At 31.7% G+C, this 19,083-nt stretch overlaps 1 protein-coding gene across 2 annotated transcripts in view; it reads left to right on the forward strand.

Moving 5' to 3' along the window:
* Nucleotides 1-19,083, forward strand: part of DNAJC1 (DnaJ heat shock protein family (Hsp40) member C1) — a 228,247-nt gene that overhangs the window by 66,184 nt on the left and 142,980 nt on the right. For both annotated transcript variants that reach the window (XM_027594515.2, XM_027594516.2), the window contains exons 2-6: nucleotides 1,847-1,948; nucleotides 2,440-2,486; nucleotides 8,772-8,937; nucleotides 9,807-9,904; nucleotides 10,883-10,976. In XM_027594515.2, coding sequence (XP_027450316.2) covers nucleotides 1,847-1,948; nucleotides 2,440-2,486; nucleotides 8,772-8,937; nucleotides 9,807-9,904; nucleotides 10,883-10,976 — 507 coding nt within the window. The remainder of the gene's footprint in view (nucleotides 1-1,846; nucleotides 1,949-2,439; nucleotides 2,487-8,771; nucleotides 8,938-9,806; nucleotides 9,905-10,882; nucleotides 10,977-19,083) is intronic.

Genomic DNA, 19,083 nt, shown 5'->3' on the forward strand with positions numbered 1-19,083 from the left:
TAATGTGTAATGATCTGGGGGACCAGGAGGATGGGCCAAGATAGTGGGAGATAAAGCTAAAAAGATTGGAAAAGACAGATGATGAAGGCACTTGGGAGTTACTGAAGGGTTTGAAATAGGAGAGCCATCTGGCTACATTTATATTTAGGGCACATATTGTGGCAGAAAAACAGAGAATTAGAATCAACATGGCAAGACTGGAAGGAGGGAAATGCCTGAGGTGACTATAAGTTATTTTTATTTTTAAGTAAGTCATAGGTGTTCCATAATGAGCATGCATTAATTTTGTAACACAAGAAAACACATAAGCTTTATTTTGTAAGAAATCTACTTTGGGAATTTTTCTATGATATAGTCCTAATTTAATAAAATCCAAAATTAAAGTCCCAATTAGAGAACAGTTATTCATTTGACACTTGACCTCTTCGCTCAACAAAATCTCCATCACAAATTTTCAGTAAATAATCATCCTTTTCTACTTCATGTTACCTATTAAGTATAGGGAATACATCGATTCTATTTAGCAAATTAGAATGAAAATATTAACTGTATTATCTGCAAAATTTACTCTGCTAACTTTATATCTTCTCAGCCCTCTGTAAGTCACAAAAATATTCACACCTAAGTTGACATTTTTAACTAGAGTGACACCCTGGAGGAGTATGCCCCAGAAAATTGATAATGAAAATAACGGTTCATAAAGAAAAGCTTGACAGATAAATTATAGTCTCATTTTGCTTCTCTCCAGCTCTATTTCTTTAACAACTATTTAATCCCAGGGACACAGATTTTTCTTCTGTTTTGTTTTGGTTTGGTTTTTTAGTCATTTGAACTTTTTCAATAAAGTAGTTTTAGGAGTTAGCTGAACAAATTTTTAGCTATAAAACAAAATACAATTTAATAAACAATTTTATTATCATTTTGTCATTATCATTATCATTACCACTATGACCATGCTAGTTATTGGAATAATTTTTAAACTCAGTGGAGATGAAGTTTTAAACCCAATTTTACATCATGTTCTTTGTTACCATTATGTGTTTTATGCTGGCCATGTAAAACCATGTTTTCTGAGTTTATCTGTACACACAGGATTATATAGAATGTAATTTTAACATCTGCTTAATCCAACATACTCTTACTGAACTATTATGACTTTTTAAATATGTTTAAACTATATTAATAATAGTGGGCAAATTTATTTCTACAAACTAGACTGTGGAAACTGGACACCACTGAAAACACCCTTGGAAGTACTAAAGAAATGTTAAGTACAATATATACCACTACTTCTAATTACAGTTATTTTGGATAAATGCAAATGTAACAGCCTTCAAATAGGCATACTTTTGACATAGGAAATTGAGATTCCATAGGTTGTGGCTCAATGGTAAATTCAATATAAATAACAATGAAAAAACCACATATGGTAAGCCTGGGATTCAGAAATTGGCTTTAAGATTCTCAAATAAATAAAGACCTTCTTTGAAGGCACATGGATGTATTAATTTTTAATTTGTTTCTTTTTGATCTCTTAATTACTGAAAAAGATTTATTGGTTAATTTTAGGAAGGCAAGTGTTTGAAAAGTTTTGCCAAATACTGTCTTCTTTAAATGACTGTATGGTAATGAAAAGTTAAGAGGAGAGCCAAATTAGATTGAATAATTGTTCAGTCATGTGGGTCAGGCTAGTTGCATAGCCTGGTTGTTAGACTGATTGCTCAAATTACATTGCCTGGGGTCCTGCACTTGGTTGGCTGTCTTCTCAGATCTTAACAAGGTTCTGGGAATTTCTTTTTCTGACAACGTTTGCTTTGTGTTTTTCCCCTCCCCCTACCACCTCCAGGATGCTTCATCTGCAGACATTAGAAAAGCATATCGTAAGCTTTCACTAACTTTGCATCCAGACAAGAATAAAGATGAAAATGCAGAAACTCAGTTTAGACAAGTAAGTGACGTGTGCTGTTGTTATATATATTTTGCAACAAATTTATAAATTAATGTTTTCTAATAAAAATAGTAACTTATATGTAGAATATTTTTGTTTGAAAATGAGGTTGTAGTTGAGAAATAGAATGTCATGTTCACTCAATTTTTACAGAATATCACCATTTTTTATATTAGAATCTCTAGGTTCTTGGAGGGTCATAATTGTCATAATTTCCTTGTCTGAATTACAGCTTTTGCTTTTTAAAAGCACATTTTAACATAATTATTACTTTTGCATCTCTCACAAAGATTTATTTTGGTATCAAGCATTTTATAATCTCTTAAGGTTCTACTAAAAATATAAAATGTTACATATAATTAAGATTGTATCTGTTCATTGTATATATGAGCACATAGGGTTTCTCTTTGTGCATTATAGTGTGTTCACCTTCCTAAGTGATTTCTTATAGCTGAGAGTATTTTTATTTTAAAGTAATGCTTTTATTTTAGTTGGTGGCCATTTATGAAGTTTTAAAGGATGATGAACGAAGGCAAAGGTGAGTGTTCATTTCTGCTTTTGAATTAAGATGTTACAGTTTGGTATCTCAGTTTATAAAGGAAGGAATTGTCTCACTAGACATTTATTATAAGTTAGTATTTTATTTTTGTTCCTTCCTATGTTTAGAGCAGAGTTAATGTCTATTGAAAATATTCACTAGGTTGATTCAGTACTTATACGCTTTAGGATCATGAGTCATAATGTTACCAAGTCATAGCTCCATTAGATATGATTTAACATGAGTGTCTATGCTCCGGGAAATACACATACCATTTGACTTCAAACAAATGCCCAATCATTTTTGACATATCAGTAATAGCTCCTATCTGTGCTTGGTGGTCTTTTTCTTTTTTCCCCTATTCCTTAAATGTTTTGGAATTAGGCTGTTAGTGATACTCACGTCATCACAATTTCTTGATGTTTCCTCACTCTCAGAATAAACCCTGATATTTGTGAGAGAACAGACTTGTATAAGTCTGTAGAAAATAGGTGTGGAAGAAAAATATTTGTTTCTTTTTCCTATTTCTTTTGCCTCCTTCCTTTCCCTTACTCTGCTCTGGTGATTCTGCATTTAAGTTAAACTTTGGAGTGGAGGCAGCCCCCTCACTTCGAGACTTCTCTGTGCCCCTTTCAGAAGAGTAGTAATATATTTATACGTAGTTTATAGTGCCAGTGACTTAAGAGGAGATTGCAGAAAGGCCCCTTTCTTCTACTCCTTTAGAATGTGTGGAATGTGTAGACACTATTGCGTTGGGCTAGAAAGTTTCTTGAGTCAGTCCCACAGTAAGAAGTATATTTAGGGGGAAAAAAGCATGTTTCGCATGATGCCTCAGAACACACGTACACATACACACACTTGAAGCAAAAATTTCCCAAAACACTTTATAGTGTGTGATACAGACTGATATTTTCTATTCTAGACTAGTACAGACTAGTTTTTCTTTAAAAAAAAAAAAAAATTCTTCAGATATATTATCTGGAATTATTCTATATCCTAAAATGTTAGCTACTACTCTTCTTATCGTAACTCTTTAATTTGAATACCTCAGTTAGTCAGATTGCAAAGCAAGGACTCAAGATATTCTCTGTAAGTGTTCTTTGCTTTATAACAAGGGCTGGCATTGGTCCAGATACCATAGCAGACATTCCTCTGGTTTGAGATAATCCATAGTGTTGAAAGAGTCCTAGAAGTGTGTTGAAAGAAGTGTTGGTCATTCTGTGCATATTTTCTAGTTGGTTTCTCTCACTGAGCCCCTAGTTTTATTTCACACATCAAGAATGTGTCTGTAAAGATAGCTTTATTTAGTTTCCCTATGTCTTTGGCATCAGATTTTGTCTTTTTGTTTGTTGTTATCTTAAAAGTCAGTAAACTTTGTAACAATTTCTTTCAGTTCCTGAAAAATCATTTATATCTTTACAGAACAAATCACTTCTTCTGTATAAAATGTTTCTTCATTAACATAAATGTTTCTAACATTTTCTTTTTAGGATTCATTCCCTTTGCAATTTTTTTACAGTGTTAGTAGAAAAAAAATGGATCTGACAGTTACACAAACAGCTGTAGTATTTATACCCCTTGAGGCACAAGTAACTCTTTGGTAACTGGTTTTCCTTGAGGCAAAAATCTTAACTAATCAACTGAGAATCACTTCTCTAAAGCTTGCGCCTGAGGCCAGGTGACCTATGTGTATTTAAACATATAGGAGAAATGCACCTCTCTAGACAATTACCTAATGTTTCTAATTCCTTTGGGAAGAAAAACCCAGTAGTCATTTATATCTTCTAAAGGAAGATTATCTTATACTGGTATTAAAAAATGCTCTTTGGTATCACAATTATTTATTATAAATATTCATTAAATAAGTACTTTTAAATGTGTAACCTCCCAGGAATTTGCAATTTGGAAAATTGTCCTGTATGTTTCTCTATTTCCCTTATGAGTAATTGTGTTTTCACTGAAATCAAGTGCATTCTTTAATTTTGGCAGGAAAGAGAATAGCAATGAAGTAGATAAACTGGATAACCTTTTTTTTCTTTTTAAGGAAAAGGCAAACAATTTTTAAACTGCCTTATTTAGGTATAATTTGCATACCGTAGAAGTCAGCTATTTTAAGTGTACAAGTCAATGATTTTTAATAAATTTACAGAGTCGTGCAAACACCACAGTCCAGTTTTAGAACATTTCCGTCACCTCCAAACATCCCCTCAAGCCGGTTGGCAGGCAATCCCCACTCTGATCCCAGACCCAAGCAGTCACTGATCTCCTTTCTGTGTTTATAAATTTCTTTTCTGGGCCTCTCCTATTAATGAAATCATGTAAAGTGTACTCTTTTGCATCTGGCTTCTTTCTATGATAATCTTTTTGGGGCACATCCATATTGTAGCATATACCAGTAGTTAACTCTTTTTTATTGCTGAGTAATATTCCATATCATATACCACTTTTGTTTATCTGTTCACCAAGTAATAGACATTTAAGTTTTTTCCACTTTTGGGCTATGATGAGCAATGCTGCTATGAATATTCACATACAAGTCTTTGTGTGAACAGATATTTTTCTTTATTTCTCTTGAATAGATTCCTAGGAGTAAGATTGTGAATGAACTTCTAAGCCTTTTTTTTTCTCCCCAAAACATAGACTATAGTATGAAAATAACAAGTTTGTCTGGTTAGCATATGGAAGGTATAGCAGCCTTTTCTAAACTCCCAGGTAATTTGCTTATTTTGGGGAACAACAACTCAGTTTTATTCTGACATAAATTTCTGTACAAGTGCCCTAAGTGTTAGCTGAAAAAAGTACCAAGTAGATACTAGTCATTACATATATACACTAGATTGTGCTTTAGTAATATTAGTATATTACTTTTATTTAAAATCTATTATAAATTTTTAACCAGTATTATTTTGCTAACCCAGTTGTGCAACTTTAAATTTGCGGGGGAGGGTTTGTATATTTTATGGTACTATATTTGTAAAAGTTTAATTTTTTTTTAGTTTACTAAATAAAATCATGTTTTATTTACAAATCCATTACCTCATTATTCTAAATTTGATTATAGGTGTGTTTGAAGAAAAATAAACATTAACCTGAGAATAAGAACTCTTAGTACCTTCTCTAATTAGAAGATATAAGATACCTGTTATATGGAATATATAAAGTGCTCTATACCACAAGTTTTGGCATATATATATATATACATTTTTAAAGGAGAGTAAGATCGATTAATTTAGATGTGTTTCCTGTTTATGATCTTTGTGTAATTAATTTTTACTCTTGGGTTCAAAATGTGACCTAAATGGATATTGTTGTTATTGTTTTAAACTAAAAATTCAAACTTTGTATGATGGGAAATTCACAATTTAGGCAAATTCTAGAATTATTTAAATATTTATTTTCATAATAGATATGTTTTCTATTTTAGTTTCATAGTTTTATATTTCAAAATATGAGAATATTTTGTATTTACATAAAATTTTTTCTGTTGGTAATTTAAATATTCTTAGATTTATTTGCTTTCCAGTGTTTATATTAGGCTAAATATATTTGATAAATTGAGATTGTAGAATGAAACTCACTAATGATTATGTAACCATTATTTTATGTTTATCATGTACATTTTAAGAAAATCAAACCTATATTAAATCATATGTTGAATATGGTATTGATTAATCAGTGTTTTAATTTCTAAGATAATAGCCTTTATAATTCCGTATCATTTTTTGCATTAGTGATATTTTCATCACACATATTTACTTTTGTATTTTTTATAACATAATGATATGTGTGTACATTCTTAATCTAGTTTTAACAGATTATTCAGAGCAGTTTGTATGAGCTGAATTACAGTTAACAGTGTTATGTGTTAAAATATAGAAAAAGCAAAACACAGTGATGTTTTAAATTTTATGTGTTCTCAACACATTTTTTCTTAAATAACTATGACTATAGTCTGTATATTTTAAGAAATATCTTTATTTTTCAGTGTTTCAGGAAAGCAGTGATTTATCTCTTAACAGCATATATTCTAAAAAAGTGAACTATAATAGAAGCTATCTTCCCTTAAAATGGCCAGTCGTGTGAGCCATAATGTTCATTGATAGTAAAATCAATAGAGCATTGATTCTAAGCTTAATCCTTGGAGACTGTTGTTTAGAGTGGCAGACATAGCTTAGTAAATATCTGGTTCTGTTTAATGTGTTCAGTGCATGAGGTTTTGCTGTCTTGAATTTGGCTGTACACTATATACAACTTGTATGTGGGGTAGAAACGAGTAGCTATTAATAGATACATGGCATTTCAACAATGATGATGATAAAATATGTAGGATGAGATTCATAGCTATGAGTTTAGTTATGTTTTCTTCCAATACATTTTTTATCTAAAACAAATTTAATACTTATTAATGCTCTTAGGGAATTGTCACCATTTCCTGAGATGTCCTTTATTAATAACCACTTTTCATAAGTTATTTCATGGGACAGATTAGCTGGAAATAGTGATTTTTATATTCACCTCTTTCTCCCTGAACAAATCTGGAGTAGAATATAGATTTAGAATAAATTCAGGATTTAACACTCATTGGCCTTCATTCAAATGTTGTAATCCTGCAACATTTTGCCAATCCATTTCTAATTTAAACTGAGTCAGTTCATACAAAGATAAATTGAAACACACTTTTGAGGACAGGATGATAGTTTTTGATGAAATCATATTATTTTATCTTGATATTATAGTGTTCAAGAATTGCTATGCATATTTAAAAAGGAGAATATTTAACATCAAATTTTGTCTGGTCTAGCTACTACACAGCCATATTTTAATCTGTATACTCTTGTACATTACACATTGCCTTTTAAGAGTTTAGTACTAATTAATGTCTTTCGCTTTGAACACAGGTTATTCTGATCTGCCATTATTATTAATAATCTAAGTTGATCTAAATGTTAGGTTTTCCAGATTTGCTAATAAAATATATTTTGAATTTGTAACCAGTATTTTTCTACTGAAAAAAGAAGTTGCCTATAATAAATCCTTTGCTTATTTTTTTTAAGCATATCTCCAAGGTATCAATTTAATAACTATCAAAGTAGCTACTGCAGTTGTTGCATTTAAATTGATTTACATGTCAAGACTGGCAGTTTAGCAGCTGCGCTATTATTCCTAGATCGGTCAATTTACTTGAGAAAAACCTACTACTGAGTTCTACTGACCTGCCTGACAATATAGGCCCTATTTCTATTCCTGTAATTAGGCCTGCGACTAACTCAGAATATTTTTAATTAAAATATTTTGGTCAATGTGTTGCACCAAATTAGGCCTTTCAGTGAAGATTTAATTCGAGAAATAGTGTGATTAGAATATTTAATGAGTTGTGTTCAATTAAGATTAACAGGTTGTGTGTTTTGAACATACAGTGTTTGTGTGTGACCATTTTGAGTTTTACAGTCATAAATGTTACTCCTGATTTTTAACCTTAAAAATATTTGTCTTTGTAATGGTCTGACAGGTAAATTTCAGTTCAGCTGAAATTTTATTCTAAAGAAAGCTGATTTAAAATGCATTACTAGGAAAGCTTGTATTATGTTCTTTCCCTCCAGCAAAGCCAAAAATGAGGAAATTGCCACTTAAATGTTTACAAATAAACAGTTTTATTGAGAAATCTGACATAAACACTGGTTGTTTCCCATCTCTTTCTAATTTGGAAACTTTTTATCCTTTAAAGGAATTTGAGCAATACAAAATTAAAAGGTACACATAGGTTTCTAATCATGAAGAAGCTTTGATAAAATAATATATATAAATATTTCCAACAGGGTTGGAAATAATAGCACTGACTAGAAAAATTTATCCTGAATTCGGTTCAATTAATATATAATTCATGGTAACAAACAGAGCTCTTATCTTGATTTTTCTTCCATTGAGATCTTTCCTTTTGTTGCTGACTTCTATGGTGGGGTCTTTACCGCAGACTGTGATAAAGAGGTAGATTATATAGGTCCTTTAGTTTAGTTGTCATTCCAGAAGTCACATCATTGGGGTGCTGTTAAACACAGGGTCTAGTATCCACAGTATATCACTGTGTATCTTTTGGAAGGTTGTCTGTGACTGTACTATATACAGTGTTTTGAATTTATAGACCATTGTAGTGCTAATAATCTACATAAATCTTACATATTTTGGAGAAGTTCTTTTCTCTTTCCTCTTTTTAAATATAGGCATAAATTAATTTTTTTGCTTTTATTTTAAACTTCCCATGAAAAACTGTTGTATTTGCTACTGTAGGTATGATGATATTCTGATCAATGGACTTCCAGATTGGCGACAGCCTGTATTCTACTACAGGCGGGTGAGAAAAATGAGCAATGCTGAGCTGGCATTACTTTTGTTCATTATTCTCACAGTGGGTCATTATGCTGTGGTTTGGTCAATCTACCTGGAAAAACAACTGGTAAGTATTGGTAATAAATCAAATGGCCTAGCCTTAATTTTATATGGAATTTCAGACATTTTATTTCTCAACTGATAAAAATTTCAATTTTTCTATATATACTCCTTATCCTAAAAGTTTTCTACTCAGTATTTAGTGTTTGATGTGTTTCTAAGTCAAGAAGAACCCGTGACATAAGAAAAAAAATGCTTCTTTTTTAAAAATATGGCATTTGAGTTTGTCATAAAATTTTGTGAAGGCCCAAATATCTAGCTGATAGTTAGAAGGTAAAGTCACATTTTCTTAATTGTCACCTTCTAAACAGAAAATTTTTTATGTAAAAATGATTTTAGAAATTTTTGTCATATAAAGTATGTTTACTTTAAAAGGTTTTAACTAAATACAAGACTTGAAATGAGTATAATTGTTTAATTTCAGAGATCACTTGGTTAAAAAATTATACTTTTCTTATTTTAACATACCATTACATAGTTTATTCAGCTCTGGATTTTTATTTATGTGCTAAAGATAATCAAACATATTTATCAGTATTCATAAATTAGCATCTGTTTACTCATTCTTTTTGAAGTGACATTATTAAAGTTGGATGAATGAGAAAAAGTAAGTTGAATGCTTTCTCTTCTTAGAAAACTTTGATTGCTATGGAGATACACATGACTGACAGTGCTGAACTTCATGTGTGTTTAAGGACTGGATGCCATGGCAACAGTTATTGTTAAAGATTGATGATTTTACTTAATCATGTTGGACCCTACATACATTTGCATAAATGTTCTTCTATAATGTTTACCCTTCACAGAAGACTCTTGATAACATTTGAAGAGTACATGTTAATGATAACCTGTAACCATAATTCTTTCCACATTAAGGATGAACTGCTTAGTAGAAAAAAAAGAGAAAAGAAAAAAAAGACAGGCAGCAAGAGTGTGGATGTATCAAAACTTGGTGCTTCAGAAAAAAATGAAAGGTGGGAGCATGTAAAAATATTTTGTAATTTGAAACTGTTTTAAAATGTCTTTAATATTATTCAACTTAATATATATATTCATTTCAGATATGTAATATTTACATCTGTAGTAGGTTTTTTAAAAGATTAGTACTGTGCCATAGTTTATGAAATAAATTCTAATCTTAGACAAAAGTTCCACAGGTTTTTTTTCCCCTTGGGAAATGTTAATATATATTTAAGTAATCAAACCCCCAAATTCTTGTCGTTTGAAATTTTTATACTGAACTTTAGAAATAAAGTATTCCTAGAAGAATCTATCACTTTGTGTTTAGCTCAGAAGTGACAATATGTAGAAAGGCAATGAAATGCAGTACACTCAGAAAGATACCATTTCTAATATCGATTCATAAAAAGAAATAAAGGGTTTAAATAGTTCACACAGCAGGGCAGGAACTGGATCAATGTGAGATGGAGATCAGAGACTATTCTGTCTGTCTTCTGTTCTGATGACATCAGTGAGTAATGCTTCAGTGAACTGCAAATGACATTAATTTTTATGTATTGGTTTGTTTATGCTACAGTCTTCATATCTGCTTGTCAGCACTTGGGAACACTCTGATGATGTTTAGTCTTTTATAGCTGAAGTAATCATAAGGTTTAAGAATTCATTTTGCAGAACTGATGAAAAGTCCAGGTTAGAAAGAGGCCTTTTGTTTCTTTATCTTTATAACTTGTTTAGGAGTCTCCTTCCCCAAAATCTTAGCCTAGATGCTCTTAGTTGTTATACATGTTGCATTTGTTGTAACTAACGTATTTCATGATAAAATACCTCAAATGTAGTGATAACTGTCATAAGGATTACATTGAAAAATTTCTTTGTACTTTTGTTGAAACAGGCATTCATAACAGAATTCATGATCTTTATAAAAATATTTGTCTCCCACCTTTCTTTCTATATTTTGCTTCTTTGTTTTTGTTTTTGTGTTTTCCCTTTAGATTACTGACAAAACCACAATGGCATGATTTGCTTCCATGCAAGCTGGGAATTTGGTTTTGCCTTACACTAAAAGCATTGCCTCATCTAATCCAGGTAAAGTATATCTCCTCTTTCATATAATATTAGATGCTTTCATTTTAATTATTCATGAAATAATTTATGCCCATGTCTGCTATCTGAGTGCTGATATACAGTGGATGCTTTATAATGCTGATTGAATTGATATAAGTGTAAACCTATTTAGAATAGTTCTAAAATTATTTAGGTATCTATTCCTATAACTGTCTCTGACATTGCTTTTAGAACACCTTAGAATTCCAAGACATTAGAAAAAGGAAAAAAATACTATCATTAGGACAGGTAAAAGAGCAATAAAAATTTAATTCACTGTAATCATTTAAGGCGTATCCAGAAAAGAAGAACAGGACTCAAAGAGCCTGTCACCCATTATTTTAATAGCATTTAAGAACACAGTATAAAAAAAAAACAAAACACCTTTACATGAACATTTGTGTAATTTTGCAAAAATATATATTGCTTTCCATTTTATTTGCAACTTTAAGAGGAGTGAGGTATTTTATCTTATATTGGTAATCAGTTTCTGTTGCTAGTCAGTCTTGGTCAAACAATAGAATGTGGGTCTATATCATATTATGGCAACTTCTCTTATTTTTTTAATATTCAACATACCAAACCAGATTTTATTAAATTATTGCTTTGCTAATATTAATTATCACATCTGGTTAGAAAATTCCCAACACCTAAACATAACATTTAAAAGTATATGTAATATTTTGGGTGTACAAATTTTGAGGTTAAGTTGTAATTTTGGGGAGGAAGTGTTTCATTTCAGAAAATGTTTAGAAAAAAAAGAGACAGAGAATTCCTACCCAGTTCTACCCACTTCTTTTCACATATCAGAGTTGTTCTTCCTAATCATTTAAGGAAATGAATCACTCCAACTTCTGCATTTTATTCTCTTTCTTCCTCGTATAATAAAAATTTTTTGTTAGAAGGGAAAATGAAATAAAAATCACTAGTGTGTTTCTTTCTAGCCTTTGTGAAATTATTTACCAGTCTTCCATCAAAATAGTTCATCTTAGTAGTTATTGCTTACAGATTCATATATTTTGTTTCTTTCTAATAGAGAAAATTACAGTATTTTGGTAATTTAAAAGCTTTTGTTTATAAGTTGTTTAGCATATTATTTATTTGAATAAAAACCCACAATCCTTGTATGCTATGTATGTCTTAATAAGAGAGAGGTAAAGTATATTTACCATACCAGTATGTATATGTGAAAATGTGACCAAAAAATATTTTAGGACATGTATTTTCATGTTTTTTTAAGAGTGGTTTTTGGGTTTTGGGTTTTGGGTTTTTTTGCTTTAGAATTTGCAATAGGCAAACCAGAGTGTAGATGAATTTATAGTCATGAGGCAGAGTAAATAGAATATCACATAAAATGTCAGTTGAAACACTTCTTTGTAATTTTAAACTAAGCCATTTGAAACAACATTTATTTGGTAAAATTAACATATTTCCTGGTTAGCATGCAGAGTGATTTGCAAAAATAGAACCAATATATTAAGATGGCTTAGATTTATAAGTTATTATTTTAAATTATCTCCCTGTGGTATCTAGAACTAACATTGTGTTGCCTCACCATACATTTTTTTAAAAGTTACAGAAATTAGGAATTTTACAAAAAAAATTTTAGTCTCTTTAGCGACTCTGCTTTCTTAAGCTGTTGGATCAGTTTGAATTTTAAAGTTTTTACTTACTTGGTGATACCTGTTGCTTTCAGTTTTGAGATGGTAGGCATTAGATTTTTAAAACCTTTGTAAATCTAACTCATAAATTTTGCTGTAATTTTTTTCTTTCTGATAAATTCATTCCAAGGAGAAAAATAAGACAATGCTCTTTTTTTTTTAAGCAAATACTTGCTATTTTAATTCTGCTTCGAGGAAGTAAGATTCGTTTTTTTTCATGTTCACTAACAAAATAATATAGTAGATTCTGATACAAACTGTGAAAGTGAAAGTATTGCAGATTGATAAACATAGAAAGCTTGAGCAAAGCAATACTGAGTAGTTGCTTTTAGGATTAGATTTTTGTCTCCTTTTTTTTTTCTTCAGTCTACTGTAACCTTTGTATTAATTTATCACCCATAAAATTGTGTAATGTGAGTACATATGCCTTATCCACAGTACTAAAGTTTTGATGTGATACTTCTATGAGGTCTTAAATAAGATATTTATGAAATTGAGAAGAAGCCCTCCTTACCTAAAGCAGTCTGGGTTGGTAATTGGTACAGTGGTCAAAAAAGAGCTCTACTCGAGCTCTGAGTATAAAAATGATACATAGGACCTTAAACATTTTAAGCATGTACTTTACCTGTATTCACCACTCTTGTGATATAGGGCCATTGTTTTATTTTTTCTTGCATATACTGCATCTATAATCTTGGTTTCTTTAGGGATGAACTTCCAGTTGATTTCTTTAAAGAAGAGTTAAACTAGACTCTTACAAAGCAGTATAATTGTATAATCCTTACAGAGTTTAATGACTTCCCGTCTTTCATAACTGACGGACTTCTATCTAGTTAACAGCATTTTTAGCAACTCTTTTATTGAGCTTCCCAAAGCATCTACTTGGTTTTCGTAGAAACAACTCTTTTTCTACTTACTTTTCACCTTTTTTTATATAATACTTAAATTGAATCATATAATTACAATAACAAGTATCACTGACACAGACAAGTTTAAGAGCTAATATTATCCAGCTCCTATTAAGCATTCAGAAGTTAGATAAGCAGGTATCAGTTAAGAGAATTTTACTTCTGTGTGTGAATCCTTTGACTTTTGTGAAATTCATTAAAACTGGTCTGCAAGGATTCTGTATAAGTATGGAGCTATCGGATAAGAAGCAGGGTCCAAACTGAAAGTGGGAGACTCAGAGACTTCCAGCAAATGGCCTTTACACTAGCCAGATCTGTACTTAAATTTTTCCTTGTCATATCAACAGCTCTTCATCTCCAACTTCTTTCCTCCTATTCTTCCTCTAAATACCCATTCCTTTATTGTACTTTATATACATAAATGGTTATCCAGTGGGAGTTGGAAAAGTGGCAGTTCTGGTTCAGCTTATGCTCCTAAGTTCACTGTTTATTACTGGGCATCTAAGATCCCTAAGAAAACTTCTTATTACCTGATTAATTTACCTAAATTATTTTCTATCCCTCTGACAAAAAATTACAAATGACAATATTTACAACAGTATTTGATGTGTAAAGCTTCTTCTAAGTTATTTATTTAGAGAAACAGGTTAGCCAGTTCAGTAAAAATTTATTAAACATATCAGAACAAGGCACTATTAACGGGCCATTGAGATGATATGCCTTCTGGGACCTTATAGTCAGGTAGAGATTATAATACATGAATTAAAATAATTATAATATAATATGGTATATAATCTTCACGTATGTCATATAAACAAAAGACTTCTGTAGATGATCAGATGAGTAAGATTGTCTCTATTTAGAATGACCAAGGAAAACTACAAAGAGGAGCCACTTGAATTGAGTCTTGAAAGATGAATAGACCATTGACAATGAAGTGCCCACTTTGTGTAGTAGGTAGTATACAAAAATGATTTCATAGATACAGTAATTCCCATACAATCATTCTGCGTTAAGGCTGAAAGAGCCCTAAGAAAAACATCATACAACTGCTTTTTATTTAAAAAAAGGTATCACATAGCCCATTACTATCATCTAAGCCTATATCCCAGCTCTCCAACTCTGTATATAACCATTTAGGAATTTATACTCTAATAGATAAATCTGATATGGGGAATCTATAACGGACATTTAGACAGAATAAAGTTTATTGATTAGACAGCAAAGTATTTCCATCACACACATCTGTCAAAGACACATACATAATGTTAGGAGTGGAAAAGTAACAGTACATAATGGGCAGAAAAGACCCAAAGTTGTTCTGTGATCAGACTGGGTAGAGATAAAGGTATATCTTTGATAGCTTCCTTTGCTTTTCAAGAAGATCCTTATTACCTCCAGCTCTGGGGTTTTTTCCTTTCCTTTGTTCTGAAAAAGATAATGGGAAAATTACAAGAATTGATAGACTAGAAGAATGAGACCAAAAAACTAAAAACTATTATATTTGATACATATAAAATATTTGATAATGTTAAATAGATATCAAACATTTCCCAGATTGGAAAATATCCAAGCAAAGATGTATGTATTTAGCAAAATGTATACTTCATATCATTCATGTACCCACATATGCAGAAAAGTAAAAAGTCAGATGAGAAACCAAAGTAAAAAATGTGGAGAGTGTTTGTAAATTGATGAGTAGAAGGAAGGTTAGTGTGTGCATAGAGCGATGAGAGAACATTAGAGAAAAGTTAAATGCATGACTATATGCAAAGAAGTTGGGAAAACTTGAGAAAATGTGTTTAGTGCAGAAAGCAAGTGGAATGATCAACAGAAGACTTGGAATATGAATTAGAATATAACAAGGAACCTGGACTGTATCAAGAGAGGCATTGTATACTTTGAGCCTAGAATTTTAATTTTAACATTAAAAGTTTAGCCCTAGTGACACTTGTATCTTACTAGTGTGTTTCTGTTCTCATGGTAGTTTCAAAGGGAATACACATTCTCTTGGAATCTGACTAAACCAGTCTTCCGTGTTGGCTAATTTCAGCCTATAATCCCAAGAAATTTTTCTAGCCTCCAAAATGCCCTTCTTGGATATTTTTTGATTTATCATATATGTTCTGAAACATATTCATAACCACGAAAGTAGCAAACAATTATTGAAATATACCATGTGCATATTTTCAGTTTAACCCTTATAACTTAGTTTATTTTTGTCAGTGCCTATCTGTGTTGGAGTCTCATATATTTGGGCCCATAATAATTTAGATTGGTAATACCACCAATTTCTCATATATAAAATCAGTAAGTGCCAAATATCCTAAGCGATTACCAGTCTAAATCATGGTGTTCATAGTTCTCTACACTTTCTAAGATGACACAGGTCTTAGGTATTCAGAATTTATTTGCTTAATAGTTTGATTCTGTGGGAATTCAACATTCAAGTTTCTCTCTAACTGCTATGTTATATTTCTCAGTTACATAATTTGTAAAATATAAAATTCCTTTATGTGTGCATTGCCTAAAGTTGTAAATTTTTCCCATTGTTAAGTCCCAGCCCCATCTTTTCTCACTACCAAGCTGATCTTATGTGAACACAGTTAAATTAAAAATCATTGTAGGAAATTTCCAGCATGGATAGCTCCACCCCTATCAGGATTTGTAGGTTGTCTAGGAACAGTGTCTGAGAAAACAGAGGAATCTTATCTATAGTCCTGTGGCTTTTGCCTTAAAAAATAAAATGAAAGTTGCCTAAGAGAGTATTGGAAATATTATACTTTATAGAACTATCTGTAAATGGAGGCATCCTCCCTCCCAAGAAGCTTCTCCCATGGAAACTACAACTGTAGACAAGCCTGGAGGTCACTCTCTGTACAGTCAGGGCCCTTCCTTTCTAGCCCCTTTGCTTCTGCTTGCTGGGGCTCTGTCAGAAACCAAATAAACAAAACATTCACAGCTAATTAGCAACGGAAAAAAGCTTCTAAAAGGCTTTGAGGCAATTGTAGCAAGCTGAGTTGCCTGTTCTCCTACTCAGAGTTAAACACAGATTCTCCAAGGGATGAAAAAGTTTACTTTTAGTCCTCTAAGAACTTTTTAAAAGAACTTTTCAGACAAACATACTTTATGTAGGGAGTATGCAAACAAATGAAAAGGGATGGAAAAGTACGTCTGAATTTTTGTAAGGCTGAAACTCTACTGCTACAGAAGGATAGAGAGAGAAAGGAAAATTGGAAACACCTCCCAACAGAAGACAAAGATTCCATTCCTTCTGCCCTCTGAAAGGGGTGGCATAAGATACAAGTAGTAGGAGGTCCAAAGACAGAACATAAAGTAGAGTTCTGTAGGTTATTGCTAGATGTAGAAAAGATTTAAAAAAACACAAAATGTTAGGTAAGATGTTAGAGATATATATTCTCATTGATTCCATATTTTATAGATAAAAACTTAAGACTCAGATTGGTGAGGCAGTTTGCTCAAAGTGACACAACTACTAAATGGTAGAAATGAAACTTAAAGCAAATGAAAATAAATATTAAAATATGAGACATATAAAAGCTGAGAAAGAATAAATTTTCCCAATAGTGGGATAACTAGCTAGATAACTACTTTATACTGAATGAGTAAGCTGTCTGATCTTAAAGTCCCTACCAGAGTATTTAGGCTGATTGTAATTATTATAAAAGTTATAGAAGGATTCTTGCATTGAGTTGGAGCTGAATAGATGACTTCTGTAGTCTCTTCTGTTTCTTAGCCCAAGTGGAAAAAGTAGCTCTTAGCCTTATATCTCTTTAAATACCACTGACTCAGGAGAGGAAGGCATAGCTTCTGGGTTTTTGTTTTATTTTTATTTTATTACTTTTTTGTGAATTCAGTGTTTGTACAAAAATTTGGACTCTTATTCAAAGTCTACAATTTAAAATTTTTCCTGTGTTCTTCATTGTAATTTTATTACACATTATTTGTAATTCTGAGATTGTAGTTTAAGCCAGGGGGAGAACAAAACTTGATACGGAGTAAATGACTGTGTGAGCAGATTGTCCGAAATGTACCTCTGGTATTTTCCTATGTTGAAGGTTATATGTAAGCTTCAAATGAAAGAGATTTGTGTTGGCCAACAGTCAAAAAAAGAAGTGGAACATCCTTCATCTCTTGTGTAGTTACCTGTCCTCAGAGCACTTCCATGTTCCTTAGTCCAATAGCATAGGTGATAGCAGTTCACTGTTTGTACCACTCTAGATCAACCCCTTTCTTTCCTAAGTTTTCCTTCAGTTGTTTAATATTTTGAACTTTATATGGAGAAGTAAAAGCAAACTGAAACATGGCAGATAGTACTAGCTCAGCATGTTATTTTATCACTCAAATGAACTATGTCAATAATGTTAAAAGAAAAGCTTTTGATATAGATATCCTCCATCTCATAACTCACTATTCTTGAAAATATTACATCTTCAAGGCTTACATAAATGGTCTTCATCATTAGGAAGCCTTTCCTGACCAGGCCAGTTGAAAACTGCCATTGTATATTCTCTGTATTAACTTCATAGCACTTATTATTTGTATTATAGTAAGGATAGACTGTGGCAAGGTACACATCATCCTGAAAATCCAGTGGCTTAAAATTTTTTTCTAGTTTATGCCACTTGTCTATCACTGGTTGATAGGAAAGAGGGCATTCTGCTCTAACTAGCCATTCAGGGACTCAGAACAATGACATCTTGACCATCTTCCAACCGTACCCACCTGGAACATGTGGCCTCTTTCCTCACGATGAATGAGTAGAGAGCTGAAGGATTGCACGAGCTTTTTGATTCTTTGGTTTGAAATGACACATGACATTTCCATCCAAGCCCCATTCAGAATTACTGCCATGATTCAACCTAATCTCAAGAGGACAAGGAAATGTGGGGAGACAGAATGTTGGGTGAGCTTCATTCTCTCTTCCAGTAATTCATTCAACAAATATTGAGTGCCTGTTTATTATGTGCCAGGTGCTCCTCTAGGCCCTGGAAATACAAAAAATAAATAAATAAATAAATAAATAAATAAATAAATAAATAAATAAAAATAAATAAAACACAAAAATCTCTGTTCTCACATAGGTTATATTCCAAATTTTGGGTTATTCAATTATTTTTACATATGCCTTAAGGGCAGCTGCTTGTCTTATCATATAATCTCCATATATCCTAACAAGGTACAACATATATAATAGTGGTTAAGTAAATAAGCATAAATAAATATAACTGCTTAATGTCTTCTGTGCAAGAGCCATGCTCTACAATTAGATACAGAGGATACTCATAACATGCAAATTCTTAAAGTTGGCTATAGTTCTATAACGTAAAATCAGTTCCCTGCTTGATATCTATGTAGACAAGCTTTGAGCCCTTCAAAAAATTTTGTCTAGTACTAGGAGAATTGCTTCTAAAGTAAAAACTTTTGCTCATGTTCCATCCATAATGATTATAATATAAACTCCTCGAGGATTGGAACTCTTTCTGTTTGGAACCATGT

This window comes from Zalophus californianus, chromosome 9 (genome assembly GCF_009762305.2).
Source record: "Zalophus californianus isolate mZalCal1 chromosome 9, mZalCal1.pri.v2, whole genome shotgun sequence".
NCBI classification, from domain to species: Eukaryota; Metazoa; Chordata; class Mammalia; order Carnivora; family Otariidae; genus Zalophus; species Zalophus californianus.